This window comes from Eleutherodactylus coqui, chromosome 10 (assembly GCF_035609145.1).
Source record: "Eleutherodactylus coqui strain aEleCoq1 chromosome 10, aEleCoq1.hap1, whole genome shotgun sequence".
In the NCBI taxonomy this organism is placed as follows: domain Eukaryota; kingdom Metazoa; phylum Chordata; class Amphibia; order Anura; family Eleutherodactylidae; genus Eleutherodactylus; species Eleutherodactylus coqui.
The window spans coordinates 54,897,160-54,914,447 of record NC_089846.1 but is presented as its reverse complement, the minus strand read 5'-3'; the positions used below and the strand labels follow the sequence as shown (position 1 = coordinate 54,914,447).

Genomic DNA, 17,288 nt, shown 5'->3' with positions numbered 1-17,288 from the left:
GTTCTTTATAAGTGTACAGATGTAGTAAAAACTCCCTGTGCACCTACAGCATGGGTGGGTGCCAGGAAGCCACCGGCGGTACATAGAAATATCCCATTGCATTGCCCAACACAGCTGAGGTAGTAATGTTGTGCTTAACCCTTTCCAATCCAATTTGTATATGGTTTTCCTAGGGGGCTTACTCTTTTTCTGCTGTTATACAACGGCGCTATATGCTGGCTAAAGCCAGTACTGCATGAGCTGACACGTAGGATAGGCTCCGACAGCAGAGAGGCTGGCAATATACAGTAAGAGAACCCCGACGGACGTCTACCAACAACGGAGCTGTACAGCCTTAAACCCTAATGTCTTCACAGGTCACACAGTGGACTGGAAAGGGTTAATGCAGGTGGGTTTCGGCCCACACTGCATGCCCCAGTCAGACTGGGGTTCTTTACAAGTGGACACATGTAGGTTAAACTCCCTGTGGACCCACTGCCTGGGTGGGTGCCAGGAAGCCACCGGCGGTACATAGAAATATCCCATTGCATTGCCCAACACAGCTGAGGTAGTAATGTCGTGCGTAATACAGGTGGGCTTCGGCCCACACTGCATGCCCCAGTCAGACGGGTTCTTTAGAAGTGTACAGATGTATTAAAAACTCAGTGTGCACCTACAGCATGGGTGGCTCCCTGGAACCCACCGGCGGTACACAAAAATATCCCATTGCATTGCCCAACACAGCTGAGGTAGTAATGTCGTGCTTAATGCAGGTGGGCTTCGGCCCACACTGCATGCCCCTGTCAGACTGGGGTTCTTTACAAGGGGACACATGTAGGTTAAACTCCCTGTGGACCCACTGCCTGGGTGGGTGCCAGGAAGCCACCGGCGGTACATAGAAATATCCCATTGCATTGCCCAACACAGCTGAGGTAGTAATGTTGTGCGTAATACAGGTGGGCTTCGGCCCACACTGCATGCCCCAGTCAGACGGGTTCTTTAGAAGTGTACAGATGTATTAAAAACTCAGTGTGCACCTACAGCATGGGTGGCTCCCTGGAACCCACCGGCGGTACACAAAAATATCCCATTGCATTGCCCAACACAGCTGAGGTAACGTCAGCTGTAATGCAGGTGGCCTAAAAATTAATTTGATTACACTGTAGGCGAGGGCCCACAAAAATTGCTGTATCAACAGTACTAATGTACATCCCAAAAATTGGCCATGGCCAGCCAAGAGGGCAGGTGAAACCCATTAATCGCTTTGGTTAATGTGGCTTAAGTGGTAACTAGGCCTGGAGGCAGCCCAGTGTAACGAAAAATTGGTTCAAGTTAAAGTTCCAATGCTTTTAAGCGCATTGAAACTTATAAAAAGTGTTCTGAAAAATTATTTGAGTGAGCCTTGTGGCCCTAAGAAAAATTGCCCGTTCAGCATGATTACGTGAGGTTTCAGGAGGAGGAGCAGGAGGAGGAGGAGGAGGAATATTAGACACAGATTGATGAAGCAGAAATGTCCCCGTTTTGGATGGTGAGAGAGAACGTAGCTTCCATCCGCGGGTGCAGCCTACGTATTGCTTACGTATCGCTGCTGTCCGCTGGTGGAGAACAGAAGTCTGGGGAAATCCAGCCTTTGTTCATCTTGATGAGTGTTAGCCTGTCGGCACTGTCGGTTGACAAGCGGCTACGCTTATCTGTGATGATTCCCCCAGCCGCACTAAACACCCTCTCCGACAACACGCTAGCCGCAGGACAAGCAAGCACCTCCAGGGCATACAGCGCTAGTTCAGGCCACATGTCCAGCTTCGACACCCAGTAGTTGTAGGGGGCAGAGGCGTCACCAAGGATGGTCGTGCGATCCGCTACGTACTCCCTCACCATCCTTTTACAGTGCTCCCGCCGACTCAGCCGTGACTGGGGAGCGGTGACACAGTCTTGCTGGGGAGCCATAAAGCTGGCCAGGCCCTTAAAGACTGTTGCACTGCCTGGGATGTACATGCTGCTCGATCTACGCACATCCCCTGCTACCTTGCCCTCGGTACTGCGCCTTCTGCCACTAGCGCTGTCGGCTGGGAATTTTACCATCAGCTTGTCCGCAAGGGTCCTGTGGTATAGCAACACTCTCGAACCCCTCTTCGGGAATCAGAGTGGGCAGGTTCTCCTTATACCGTGGATCAAGCAGTGTGTACACCCAGTAATCCGTAGTGGCCAGAATGCGTGCAACGCGAGGGTCACGAGAAAGGCATCCTAACATGAAGTCAGCCATGTGTGCCAGGGTACCTGTACGCAACACATGGCTGTCTTCACTAGGAAGATCACTTTCAGGATCCTCCTCCTCCTCCTCCTCCTCCTCAGGCCATACACGCTGAAAGGATGACAGGCAATCAGCCGGTGTACCGTCAGCAGCGGCCCAAGCTGTCTCTTCCCCCTCCTCCTCATCCTCCTCCTCATGCTCCTCCTCCTCCTCCTGTGCGCGCTGAGAAATAGACAGGAGGGTGCCCTGACTATCCAGCGGCATACTGTCTTCCCCCGCCCCCGTTTCCGAGCGCAAAGCAGCTGCCTTTATGGTTTGCAGGGAATTTCTCAAGATGCATAGCAGAGGAATGGTGACGCTAATGATTGTAGCATCGCCGCTCACCACCTGGGTAGACTCCTCAAAATTACCAAGGACATGGCAGATGTCTGCCAACCAGGCCCACTCTTCTGAAAGGAATTGAGGAGGCTGACTCCCACTGCGCCGCCCATGTTGGAGTTGGTATTCGACTATAGCTCTACGTTGTTCATAGAGCCTGGCCAACATGTGGAGCGTAGAGTTCCACCGTGTGGGCACGTCGCACAGCAGTCGGTGCACTGGCAGCTTAAAGTGATGTTGCAGGGTGCGCAGGGTGGCAGCGTCCGTGTGGGACTTGCGGAAATGTGCGCAGAGCCGGCGCGCCTTTACGAGCAGGTCTGACAAGCGTGGGTAGCTTTTCAGAAAGCGCTGAACCACCAAATTAAAGACGTGGGCCAGGCATGGCACGTGCGTGAGGCTGCCGAGCTGCAGAGCCGCCACCAGGTTACGGCCGTTGTCACACACGACCATGCCCGGTTGGAGGCTCAGCGGCGCAAGCCAGCGGTCGGTCTGCTGTGTCAGACCCTGCAGCAGTTCGTGGGCCATGTGCCTCTTATCGCCTAAGCTGAGTAGTTTCAGCACGGCCTGCTGACGCTTGCCCACCGCTGTGCTGCCACACCGCGCGACACCGACTGCTGGCGACATGCTGCTGCTAACACATCTTGATTGCGAGACAGAGGAGGAGGAGGAGGAGGAGGGTGCTTTAGTGGAGGAAGCATACACCTCCGCAGATACCACCACCGAGCTGGGGCCCGCAATTCTGGGGGTGGGTAGGACGTGAGCGGTCCCGGGCTCTGACTCTGTCCCAGCCTCCACTAAATTCACCCAATGTGCCGTCAGGGAGATGTAGTGGCCCTGCCCGCCTGTGCTTGTCCACGTGTCCGTAGTTAAGTGGACCGTGGCAGTAACCGCGTTGGTGAGGGCGCGCACAATGTTGCGGGAGACGTGGTCGTGCAGGGCTGGGACGGCACATCGGGAAAAGTAGTGGCGACTGGGAACTGAGTAGCGCGGGGCCGCCGCCTCCATGATACTTTTGAAGGACTCAGTTTCCACAACCCTATACGGCAGCATCTCAAGGCTGATGAATTTTGCTATGCGGACGGTTAACGTTTGAGCGTGCGGGTGCGTGGCGGCGTACTTGCGCTTGCGCTCGAACACTTGCGCAAGCGACGGCTGAACGGTGCGCTGAACTACACTGCTGGATGGGGCCGAGGACAGCGGAGATGAGGGTGTGGGTGCAGGCCATGAGGCGGTAGTGCCTGTGTCCTGAGAGGGGGGTTGCATCTCAGTGGCAGGTTGGGGCACAGGGGGAGAGGCAGGGGTGCAAACCGGAGGCGGTGAACGGCCTTCGTCCCACCTTGTGGGGTGCTTGGCCATCATATGTCTGCGCATGGTGGTGGTGGTGAGGCTGTTGGTGTTGGCTCCCCGGCTGAGCTTTGCGCAACAAAGGTTGCACACCACTGTTCGTCGGTCGTCAGGCGTCTCTGTGAAAAACTGCCAGACATTAGAGCACCTCGGCCTCTGCAGGGTGGCATGGCGCGAGGGGGCGCTTTGGGAAACACTTGGTGGATTATTCGGTCTGGCCCTGCCTCTACCCCTGGCCCTGGCCACCGCACTGCCTCTTGCAACCTGCCCTGCTGATGCCCTTGACTCCCCCTCTGAAGACCTGTCCTCCTGAGTAAGCGTTGCACACCAGGTGGGGTCAGTCACCTCATCGTCCTGCTGCTCTTCCTCCGAATCCTCTGTGCGCTGCTCCCTTGGACTTACTGCCCTTACTACTACCTCACTGCAAGACAACTGTGTCTGATCGTCATCGTCCTCCTCACCCACAGAAAGTTGTTGAGACAGTTGGCGGAAGTCCCCAGCCTCTTCCCTCGGACCCCGGGAACTTTCGAATGGTTGGGCATCAGTGACGATAAACTCCTCTGGTGGGAGAGGAACCGCTGCTGCCCAATCTAAGCAGGGGCCCGAGAACAGTTCCTGGGAGTGTTCCCGCTCCTGAGCAGGTGTCATTGTAGTGGAGTGAGGAGGCTGGGAGGAAGGAGGAGCAGCAGACAGAGGATTCGGATTTGCAGCAGTGGACGGCGCAGAACTGCGTGTTGACGATAGGTTGCTCGAAGCACTTTCTGCCATCCAGGACAGGACCTGCTCACACTGCTCATTTTCTAATAACAGTCTCCCGCGTGGACCCATTAATTGGGCGATGAATGTGGGGACGCCAGAAACGTGCCTCTCTCCTAATCGCGCAGCAGTCGGCTGCGACACACCGGGATCAGGAGCTCGGCCTGTGCCCACACCCTGACTTGGCCCTCCGCGTCCTCGGCCGCGTCCACGTCCTCTAGGCCTACCCCTACCCCTCAGCATGCTGTATTACCAGTGATTTGATTTCACAGGCAGGAAATAAATTGGCGCAAGACTGCAGGCCAAATATAATTTTTTCCCTTTTTGGAAAACGAAAGGCCCCACTGCCTCTAGTGAATGAATAATCTAAGTTTAATAACTGTGCTGTGTCCCTGCTAATGTGTCACAGAACGTGAGGGTAGCAGAGTTATTATAACTCTGGCAGAGCAGGTATTTTTTTTCCCAATTAAGGAAAGCAAATGGCGAAGCCAGCAGTAAAGCGTAGCTGGGTGCGTATGATTTAGCAATGTTTTTCACGCAGCTCACACGTGTCCACCGCCCGTAAGGACGGACAGAGGCTGGACAAATAGATTTGTTTTCACTTGTTTTTCCACCAAAAGGCAGCACTGCGTATATTCAATGAACATGAGAAGTTTAATAACTGTGCTGTGTCCCTGCTAATGTGTCACAGAACGTGAGGGTAGCAGAGTTATTATAACTCTGGCAGAGCAGGTATTTTTTTTCCCAATTAAGGAAAGCAAATGGCGAAGCCAGCAGTAAAGCGTAGCTGGGTGCGTATGATTTAGCAATGTTTTTCACGCAGCTCACACGTGTCCACCGCCCGTAAGGACGGACAGAGGCTGGACAAATAGATTTGTTTCCCCTTGTTTTTCCACCAAAAGGCAGCACTGCGTATATTCAATGAACATGAGAAGTTTAATAACTGTGCTGTGTCCCTGCTAATGTGTCACAGAACGTGAGGGTAGCAGAGTTATTATAACTCTGGCAGAGCAGGTATTTTTTTTCCCAATTAAGGAAAGCAAATGGCGAAGCCAGCAGTAAAGCGTAGCTGGGTGCGTATGATTTAGCAATGTTTTTCACGCAGCTCACACGTGTCCACCGCCCGTAAGGACGGACAGAGGCTGGACAAATAGATTTGTTTCCACTTGTTTTTCCACCAAAAGGCAGCACTGCGTATATTCAATGAACATGAGAAGTTTAATAACTGTGCTGTGTCCCTGCTAATGTGTCACAGAACGTGAGGGTAGCAGAGTTATTATAACTCTGGCAGAGCAGGTATTTTTTTTCCCAATTAAGGAAAGCAAATGGCGAAGCCAGCAGTAAAGCGTAGCTGGGTGCGTATGATTTAGCAATGTTTTTCACGCAGCTCACACGTGTCCACCGCCCGTAAGGACGGACAGAGGCTGGACAAATAGATTTGTTTTCACTTGTTTTTCCACCAAAAGGCAGCACTGCGTATATTCTATGAATAATAACTGTGTTGTGGCCCTGCCTATACAATTCTTTCCCTGCAGTATCAATGGAGGGTGGAATGCTCTGCAGAGGCGATTTTGAGAAGCCCAAAAAAAATGCAGCACAGCTAACAGCAGCCTGGACAGTACTGCACACGGATAAATATGGCCCTAGAAAGGACCGTTGAGGTTCTTGAAGGCTACACTCACTCCTAACACTCTCCCTGCCTATGCAGCACTTCTGTCCCTAATGCCAGGTGCAACGCTCTGCAGAGGCGATTTTGAGAAAAAAAAAATGCCACTGCTAACAGCAGCCAACACTCAGCTATCAGTGGCCCTAATAAGGACCTTTGGGGGGTCTTGAAGCCTACACTAACTACCAATTCTTTCCCTACAGCAGCTCCGGTATAAACAGCACTGTCCCTCATCTAACTCACCAGGCATCTGAGGCGAGCCGCGGGAGGGGCCGACTTTTATATTAGGCGAACACCTGATCTCGCCAGCCACTCACAGCAGGGGGGTGGTATAGGGCTTAAACGTTGCAGGGGGAAGTTGTAATGCCTTCCCTGTCTTTCAATTGGCCAGAAAAGCGCGCTAACGTCTCAGGGAAGGAAGTGAAAGTAACCAGAACACCGCATGGTGTTCGTTACGAATAACGAACATCCCGAACACCCTAATATTCGCACGAATATCAAGCTCGGACGAACGCGTTCGCTCATCTCTAATGATGATCACTCCATGATTATGGCCTATCTTTAAAGGGATTATTCCGTAGTAAACAATTATTGGCCTAATCCTAGGATAGGCCATCAATAGTTGATCAGCAGGGGTCGTCTAGGACCCCTGAAGATCAACTGTTCACCAGGCCTGTGTATACTGGGCTAATTTCTACAAGAAGCAGACAGCTCCATTCCCAGTGCAGTGGTGATGCTTTGTAGTACAGGCAAAGTTCCCATTCTCGTGCCAGGAGACACCCTTTGAACACATTTGCAGTTATGGCTTACTGATGAGGGACCTGAACAGGGGAACCCCTTTAATAAGTCAGAATTCCCTAACAGGGTATTTGAGAAGGAGTTTTATAAAGCAGACAAACATGACATAAGTGTGAACACAGCCTAAGGGTGGCTTCACACCAGCGTGTTTTTGTGCTTACATAGGTGCGTACATAAATGCGCACCCATGTATGTGCAAAAACACGTGTGAATGCAGGTCCGTGCATCGTTTTTAATGGAGCACGACTCCTGCCAGCGGCTACATTGAAAACAATGGTCTGCCGGAACCCCTGCATTGTTTATCAGGGAAGGGCTTTACATATAAGCCCTTCCCTGAAAAACAAAAATTTTAGTGTAAAAATAAATAAAATAAACTTACCTGTCCACTGCTGCCATCACCCCTGCAGGGATAAAGAACACATCTACTGCATGCGGCAGATGTTTCCTTCATCCCCGCTAGTAAAAAGAATTCCCTGCTGCTACATCTGCCACATTTGTGACAGATGCAGCTGAGGAATTCTTCAGCCGCAGCTCCATTGAAAACAATGCATGCATGCACTATGGTGCATGCATGTCCTATCTGTGCAGGCACACGCCTGTAAAGCACATACATGTGCACACACTATAGAGAATGCATTGGAGCTAATAGACACGTACAAAATACATGCTCGTCTGAAGCCACCCTAAGGTCAAAAATATATGCAAGCATGCGCAACTACACTCACCGCTACAGAGTGAAGTTGTGCATGAATCATGTTTTTTTGTATTTTCCAGGCCATTCAAACTCCACACCATAGTGCGCAAGTCTGAAAAAAACAGCAGGAAGATAGGTCCTGCCCTACCTTTTCTCACCCATACTTTTAATGTGCAAGAATACCGCTAATGAAAATGAAACCATTGAAATCAATACATTTGTTTCATCCCGTTATGTAGCTGTGATTATCACAGCTGCATAACAAGACTAAAAAACGCTCATGTGAAGAAGCCTTAAGTGATAGATTATGTTGATTTTAGATTTGGTAATTTTTACCTCCTTAATCTTGATGAGGTAACAGTCTATATAATCTCGAGGATTTTCTGGATCAAGTGTTTCCTCATGCTTCTTGATAGATTCATCTGTGATGTCATAGATATCTTGAAAATTTGTCTTTAGCTTTCTATGTGGACCTGGCAGATAGTCCATAAGATTTGGATACATGTTGTAGAGCTGAGGTAAAAGAAAAGAAAAGTAAATCCCTTTTGTTAGTTATTGTTTACTTCATCATGATGCATCTAAAATGGGTTGTCTAACAATGACAATCCTTTCAATGTAGACATCATACAGAGGGGTCTCAAAATTTAGAGTAGCTTTGGCAATACCGCTACATCCATGCTTTTTATTTGATGGGTGACATTTATGCTATATTTCCCTTGGAGCAGCCACTGCAAGACAAATGTACGACCTCAAAAGCGATTTCAGTTGATTTCCAAGAAGTAGAAAAGCCGGCTTCTCTTTAACGTGATTGTCTGGCTGTCAGATGACTTTTTAAGTATAGCTGCAAATGTGTTAAATGTTAGTGCAAACCAATATTTGCTATACGATAGGCTATTTGGGTCCAAATTTAATTGTTAGAGGTTAGGTGAGCTCAGGAGACTAACATTAAATCACACAGCATGGGATGTGATAAGAGATGAGCGAGCACCAAAATGCTCGGGTGCTCGTTGCTGGAGTCGAACTTTCCGCGATGCTCAAGGGTTCGTTTCGAGTAACGAACCCCATTGAAGTCAATGGGCGACTCCAGCATTTTTGTATATCGCCGATACTCTCTAAGGTTTTCATTGGTGAAAATCTGCAAAACCCAAGAAAGTGATGGAAACGACACAGAAACGGATAGGGCAGGCGAGGGGGCAACATGCTGGGCTGCAATTTAGGTTCCCAGGTCCCACTATTAAGCCACAATGGCGGCAAGAGTGGACCCCCCCGCCGCTAACAATTTTTTCTTCAGACAAGCCCTCATTAGTAAGCCACACCTTAGCTAAGCACCACACTACCTCCAACTAAGCACAAGCACTGCCTGCGGGACACACCGCTGCCTCTTCTCCTGGGTTACATGCTGCCCAACCCCCCCGCACGACCCAGTGTCCACAGCGCACACCAAAGTGTCCCTGCGCAGCCTTCAGCTGCCCTCATGCCACTCGCTGGCTGCATAGCCACACCACCCTCATGTCTATTTATAAGTGCGTCTGCCATGAGGAGGAACCAGAGGCACACACTGCAGAGGTTTGGCAGGGCCAGGCAGCGACCCTCTTTAAAAGAATCAGGGCAATAGCCCACAATGCTGTACAGAAGCAATGAGAAATCCAATCCTGTGCCACCTCCGTCAGGAGCTGCAAACGTGGGCATAGCAATGGGGAATCCATGTGCCACACACTATTCATTCTGTCAAGGTGTCACATAGCTCAATCGACACTGCAAGGGGAAAGCCATCTACGCTCTGCCCCTTACCCAAGTCAGTCAGTGTCTTTGTGCCAGACAGGACAAACACCGCCATGGGAACTAAGTTTGCACAAACAGCATAGGTGGGTCCTAGGCAACCCAAGAAATGAACAAAAAATTGATCTGAGCGGCCAAACATGGCAGACTTGCACCGCGCCCATGGCATAGGCCTCGGCCCCCAGCTTCAGCAATCCTAGGCAGGAAGCGGACTTTCACTGCACCCAGAAAATAGGCCTCTGCACAAACCCTCAGCAATCACGGGCCTACAGCGGACTCCAATGCTAGCGTAGCTGTGCACGTCTTATTAGCGCTGTATTGCTCCTGTAGTTTGTCCCAATGCAGTGCCCCGGATAGTAGAGCTAACGTCAGATTAAATACAGGTGGGCTTCGGCCCACACTGCATGCCCCAGTCAGACTGGGGTTTTTTATAAGTGTACACAGGCAGGTACAACTCCCTAATGTGAAGTCCGTGTGGTCCCACAGCATGGGTGGTCCCACAGCATGGGTGGGCCCCAGGAAGCCACCGGCGGTACTTAACTAAATCCCATTGTATTGCCCAGCACAGCTGAGGTAACGTCAGATTAAATGCAGGTGGGCTTCGGCCCACACTGCATGCCCCAGTCAGACTGGGGATTTTTATAAGTATACACAGGCAGGTACAACTCCCTAATGTGAAGTCCGTGTGAACCGACAGCATGGGAGGGTCCCAGAAAGCCACCGGCGGTCCATAAATAAATCCCATTGCATTGCCCAGCACAGCTGAGGTAATGTCAGATTAAATGCAGGTGGGCTTCGGCCTACACTGCATGCCCCAACCTGACCGGGGTTTTTAATACATAGACACAGACAGGTACAAATCATCTATGGGAAGTCCGTGTGGACCGACAGCATGGGTGGCTCTCTGGAACCCACCGGCGGTACATAAATATATCCCATTGCAGTGCCCTGGACAGCAGAGCTAGCGACAGATTAAATGCAGGTGGGATTCGGGCCACACTGCAAGCCCCAGTCAGACTGGGGTTCTTTATAAGTAGACACATGCAGTTACAACTCCGTGTGGACCGACAGCATAGGTGGGTCCCAGGAAGCCACAGGCGGTACATAAATATATCCCATTGCATTGCCCAGCACAGCTGAGGTAACATCAAATTAAATGCAGGTGGGCTTCGGCCCACACTGCATGCCCCAGTCAGAAAGGGGTTTTTATAAGTCAACAGAGGCAGGTACAAATCCCCTATGTGAAGTCTGTGTGGACCGACAGCATGGGTTGCTCCGTGAAACCCACCGGCGGTACATAAATAAATCCCATTGCATTGCCCAGCACAGCTGAGGTAATGTCAGATTAAATGCAGGTGGGCTTCGGCCTACACTGCATGCCCCAACCTGACCGGGGTTTTTAATACATAGACACAGACAGGTACAAATCATCTATGGGAAGTCCGTGTGGACCGACAGCATGGGTGGCTCTCTGGAACCCACCGGCGGTACATAAATATATCCCATTGCAGTGCCCTGGACAGCAGAGCTAGCGACAGATTAAATGCAGGTGGGATTCGGGCCACACTGCAAGCCCCAGTCAGACTGGGGTTCTTTATAAGTAGACACATGCAGTTACAACTCCGTGTGGACCGACAGCATAGGTGGGTCCCAGGAAGCCACAGGCGGTACATAAATATATCCCATTGCATTGCCCAGCACAGCTGAGGTAACATCAAATTAAATGCAGGTGGGCTTCGGCCCACACTGCATGCCCCAGTCAGAAAGGGGTTTTTATAAGTCAACACAGGCAGGTACAAATCCCCTATGTGAAGTCTGTGTGGACCGACAGCATGGGTTGCTCCGTGAAACCCACCGGCGGTACATAAATATATCCCATTGCAGTGCCCTGGACAGCAGAGCTAACGTCAGATTAAATGCAGGTGGGCTTCGACCCACACTGCATGCCCCAGTCAGACTGGGTTTTTTTTTATAAGTATACACAGGCAGGTACAACTCCCTAATGTGAAGTTCGTGTGGACTGACAGCATGGGAGGGTCCCAGGAAGCCACCGGCGGTACATAAATAAATCCCATTGCAGTGCCCAGCACAGCTGAGGTAACGTCAGATTAAATGCAGGTTGGCTTCGGCCCACACTGCATGCCCCAGTCTGACCGGGGTTTTTTATACATACACACAGGCAGGTACAACTCAATAATGTGAAGTCCGTGTGGACCGACAGCATGGGTGGCTCCCTGCAACCCACCGGCGGTACATAAATAGATCCCATTGCAGTGCCCTGGACAGCAGAGATAACGACAGATTAAATACAGTTGGGCTTCGGCCAAGAATGTTTTCACTGTTGGAGGAGAAGGACGGGGATGTTTTTGAGGCAGTACGTGTCCTGTCCCCGTGTCCGTGGTTATATGCACCTTCCCAGTGACCGCGTCGCTGAAAAGCTGTCGCGCCTGGGGAACCTAGTAGCGCGGCCTCGTCACCATTATGTCTTTGGGAAGCCTCAGTTTCCACTACCCTGTAACATTGCAGTAGCAGCAGTATAGGCGGAGCCGAGAATTAGTAACATTTCAGCGGTAAGAGTATGCACAAACCTCTGTAACATTTCATTGGCAGCAGTGACGACAGACCCCACTAACATTTCATTTGCAGCACTATACACAGACCCCAGTAACATTTCAGTAGTATCAGTATAGACAGACCCCAGTAACAGTTCAGTAGTATAAGTCTAGACAGACCCCAGTAACATTTCATTTCCAGCGGTATTCACAGACCCCCGTAACATTTCAGTAGTATCAGTTGCGACATGCCCCAGTCACATTTCAGTTCCAGCAGTGCAGACAGATCCCAGTAACAGTAACGTTGAAGCAGTATGGGCAAAGCAGCAGATAAACATTTCCCTGGCAGCAGGGTAGGGAGAGCAAATATTTGTAACATTTCAGTAGTAGCAGTATAGTCAGACCCCAGTAACAGTAACGTAGAAGCAGTATGGGCAAAGCAGCAGATAAACATTTCCCTGGCAGCAGTGTAGGGAGACCAAAGTATTTGTAACATTTCAGTAGTAGCAGTATAGTCAGACCCCAGTAACATTAATGTAGAAGCAGTATAGGCAGAGCCCACTATTAGTTACATTTCTGTTATAGCAGTATAGACCTGCCCCAGTAACATTTCCATTGAAGCATTATGGGCAGAGCCAAGTATTAGTAAAATTACAGTAGTAACAGTATACACCAACCAAGGTAACATTTCAGGAGCAGAAGTATCAGCAGACCGAAGTAACATTTCTATGGCTGAAGTATAGTCAGACCCCTGTAGCATTACTGTGGCAGAAGTATAGGTAGGCAGAACAGAGTTACATTTCTGTAGCAAAAGTGTAGGCCAACCCCAGACACAGTGGTGTACCATGAGTGCAGGCGAAGCCCATAAAAATTACTTTGATTACATTGTAGGCGAGGGCCCGAAAAATTGGTGTACCGACAGTACAAATGTACCCCAGAAAAATTGCCCATGCCCAACCCAGAGGGCAGGTGAAACCCATTAATCGCTTAGCGTACTGTGGCTTAATTTTTAACTAGGCCTGGAGGCCGCCCAGTCTAAAAAACAATTGGTTCAGGTGGAAGTTTCAATGCTTTAATGAGAATTGAAACAGATAAATATTATTTAGAAAAGTTATATGAGCCTTTTGGCCCACAGAAAAATTGCCCAATCGCGGTGATTACGAGAGGTTTCAGGAGGAGGAGGAGGACGAATATCATACACAGATTGACAAAGGTCTTTAGGTAGCGCATCTGTCCGCTGGTGGAGAAGAGAAGTCTGGGGAAATCCATGCTTTGTTCATCTTTATGAGTGTAAGCCTGTCAGCGCTGTCAGTTGACAGGCGGGTACGCTTCACCGTGATGATTCCCCCAGCTGCACTAAACACCCTCTCTGACAAGACGCTAGCCGCAGGGCAAGCCAACACCTCCAGGGCATACAGCGCGAGTTCGGGCCACGGGTCCAGCTTTGACACCCAGTAGTTGTATGTAGCAGAGGCGTCACGGAGGACGGTGGTACGATTGGCTGCGTACTCCCTCACCATCTTCTTACAGTGCTCCCTCTGACTCAACCTTGACTGGGGAGGTGTGAGACAGTCTTGCTGGGGAGCCATAAAACTGGCAAAGGCCTTGGAGAGTGTTCCTCTGCCTGCGCTGAACATGCTGCCTGATCTCCGCGCCTCCCCTTCTACTTGGCCCTCGGAACTGCGCCTTCTGCCACTAACGCTGTCAGATGGGAAGTTTACCATCAGTTTGTCCACCAGGGCCCTGTGGTATTGCATCACTCTCAAACCCCTTTCCTCTTCGGGAATGAGAGTGGAAAGGTTATCCTTATACCGTGGGTCAAGCAGTGTGTACACCCAGTAATCCATAGTGGCCAGAATGCGTCTAACGCGAGGGTCACGAGAAAGGCATGCTAACATAAAGTCAGCCATGTGTGCCAGGGTACCTGTACGTAACATATGGCTGTCCTCACTAGGAAGATCACTTTGAGTATCCTCCTCCTCCTCCTCCTCAGGCCATACACGAGGAATGGATGAGAGGCAAGCAGCATGGGTACCCTCTGCAGTCGGCCCAGCTGTCTCTTCCTCCTCAGGCTCCTCCCCCTCCTCCTCCTCCTCCACGCGCTGAGATATAGACATGAAGGTGCTCTGACTATCCCGCGACATACTGTCTTCCCCTGCTCCGTTTCCGCCCGCAAAGCATCAGCCTTTATGCTTTGCAGGGAACTTCTCAACAGGCCTAGCAGGAGAATGGTGACGCTAATGATTGCAGCATCGCCGCTCACCATCAGGGTGGACTCCTCAAAGTTTCCAAGGACCTGGCAGATATCTGCCATCCAGGCCCACTCCTCTGTAAAGAATTGAGGAGGCTGACTCCCACTTCGCTGCCCATGTTGGAGTTGGTATTCCACTATAGCTCTACGCTGCTCATACATCCGGGACAACATGTGAAGCGTAGATTTCCACCGTGTGGGCACGACGTAAAGCAGTCGGTGCACTGGCAGATTAAACCGATGTTGCAGGGTGCGCAGGGTGGCAGCGTCCGTGTTGGACTTGCGGAAATGTGCGCTGACCCGGCGCACCTTGCCGAGGAGGTCTGACAAGTGTGGGTAGCCTTTCAGAAACCGCTGAACCACCAAATTAAAGAGGTGGGCCAGGCATGGCACGAGCGTGAGGCTGCCGAGCTGCAGAGCCGCCACCAGGTTACGGCCGTTGTCACACATGACCATGCCCGGTTGGAGACTCAGTGGTGAAAGCCAGCGGTCGTTCTGCTCCGTCAGATAGTGCAACAGTTCATGGGCCGTGTGCCTCTTCTCTCCTAAGCTGAGTAGTTTCAGCATGGCCTGCTGACGCTTGCCCACCGCTGTGCTGCCTTGCCGCGCGACACCGACGGCTGGCGACGTGCTGCTGCTGACAAGTCTTGATTGCGAGGTAGAGGTTGCGTTGGAGGAGGAGGAGGAGGAAGGTTTAGTGCAGGTGGCATACACCGCCGCAGATACCAGCACCAATCTAGGGCCCGCAATTCTGGGGGTGGGTAGTACATGAGCGGTCCCAGGATCTGACTCGGTCCCAGCCTCCACTAAATTCACCTAATGTGCCGTCAGGGAGATATAGTGGCCCTGCCTTCCTGTGCTTGTCCACGTGTCCGTTGTTAAGTGGACCTTGCCAGTAACCGAGTTGGTGAGGGCGCGTACGATGTTGCGTGAGACGTGGTCGTGCAGGGCTGGGACGGCACACCGTGAAAAATAGTGGCGACTGGGGACAGAGTAGCGTGGGGCTGCTGCCGCCATTATGTTTTTGAAGGCCTCAGTTTCCACCAGCCTGTAAGGGAGCATCTCCAGGCTGAGCGTGCGGGTGTGTGGCGGCGTATTTGCGTTTTCGCTCCAACGATTCTCTTAGCGACAGCTGGATGCTGCGCTGAGAGACATTGCTGGATGGGGCCGAGGACAGTGGAGGTGAGAGTGTGGGTCCAGGCCAGGAGATGGTCGTGCCTGTGTCGTGAGTGGTGGGTTGGATCTCAGTGGCAGGTTGGGGCACAGGGGGAGAGGCAGTGGCGCAAGGCTGGAGGCGGTGAACGGCCTTCGTCCCACCTTGTGGGGTGCTTGGCCATCATATGCCTGCGCATACTGGTGGTGGTGAGGCTGCTGATGGTGGCTCCCCAGCTGATCATGGCGCGACAAAGGTTGCACACCACTGTTTGTTGCTCGCCCGCAGTCTCAGTGAAAAACTGCCACACCTTAGAGCACCTTGGCCTCTGCACGGTGGTTTGGCGCGAGGGAGTGCTTTGGGAAACAGGTGGTGGATTATTCGCTCTTTCCCTGCCTCTACCCCTGGCCACCCCACTGCCTCTTCCAACCTGTCCTGCGGCTGCAATTGCCTCCCCCTCTGAAGGCCTGTCCTCAGTCGGCTTATCACACCAGGTGGGGTCAGTCACCTCATCGTCCAGCGGCCCTTCCTCCGAATCTTCTGTGCGCTCCTCCCTCGGACTTACTGCCCTCACTACTACCTCACTGATAGACAACTGTATCTCATCGTCATCGTCCTCCTCACCCACTGAAAGCTCTTGAGACCGTTGCCGGAAGTCCCCAGCCTCATCCCCTGGACCCCGGGAACTTTCCAAAGGTTGGGCATCGGTCACGACAAACTCCTCCGGTGGGAGAGGAACCATTGTTGCCCAATCTGGGCAGGAGCACAAGAACAGTTCCTGGGAGTCTGCCTGCTCCTCAGAATGTGTCATTTTCATGGAGTGAGGAGGCTGGGAGGAAGTAGGAGCAGCAGCCAGAGGATTCAGAATTGCAGCAGTGGATGGCGTAGAAGAATGGGTGGTCGATAGATTGCTGGATGCACTTTCTGCCATCCACGACAGGACCTGCTCACACTGCTCATTTTTTAATAAAGGTCTACGGCGTGGGCCCAAAAATTGCGATATGAAGCTGGGGATCCCAGAAACTGTCCTCTCTCCTACTCCCGCAGCAGCCGGCTGCGATTCACCTGGACCAGGAACTCGTCCTATGCCTACACTCTCACTTGGGACTCGCGTGCTCGACCGCGACCGCGTCCACGTCCTCTGCCCCTACCCCTCAGCATGCTGGATTAAGAATCGAGTAGAGACAGAGCGGTGTAAAAATGTTTGTGAATTATTGCCGCGCAGTTGACGGCTGCCAGTGGTAATATAACGCAAAATGAAGCCAGAGATAAATTATAAGGAAGGCTGCACTTAGGCCTTGCTGTGAACTATGCAGTTTGGATGGACGTTAAGACCCACAGGCCACGCAGGCAAATGCACTGGGTCTCCGGTAGCCGTAAAATTGAATTTTTTTTTATAATCTCCTTATTTTTCTATGCAGTGCAGGCTGAGGCTATGCAGTGTGCATTGCACTTTCAATCTATGGACGTCAGGCACACGTGCACTTGTGAGACAGCACACGTATAACACAGAGCGTTGTAGAAAATGTGTGGTTTCTTGGCGTACACCTAGAGGCAGACGGAACTGACGCAACGCAAAATGCAGACAGAAAAAATGTTTAAATGAAGGCTGCCCTTAGGCCTAGCTGTGAACTATGCAGTTTTGCATGGACATAAAGTCCCACAGGCCACGCAGGCAAATGCACTA

General features: G+C 51.4%; 1 protein-coding gene across 2 annotated transcripts in view; it reads right to left on the bottom strand.

Annotated features, from left to right (window-relative positions):
• Positions 1-17,288, bottom strand: part of LOC136580439 (cytochrome P450 2F2-like) — a 92,640-nt gene that overhangs the window by 28,242 nt on the left and 47,110 nt on the right. For both annotated transcript variants that reach the window (XM_066581015.1, XM_066581016.1), the window contains one exon: positions 8,203-8,379. In XM_066581015.1, coding sequence (XP_066437112.1) covers positions 8,203-8,379 — 177 coding nt within the window. The remainder of the gene's footprint in view (positions 1-8,202; positions 8,380-17,288) is intronic.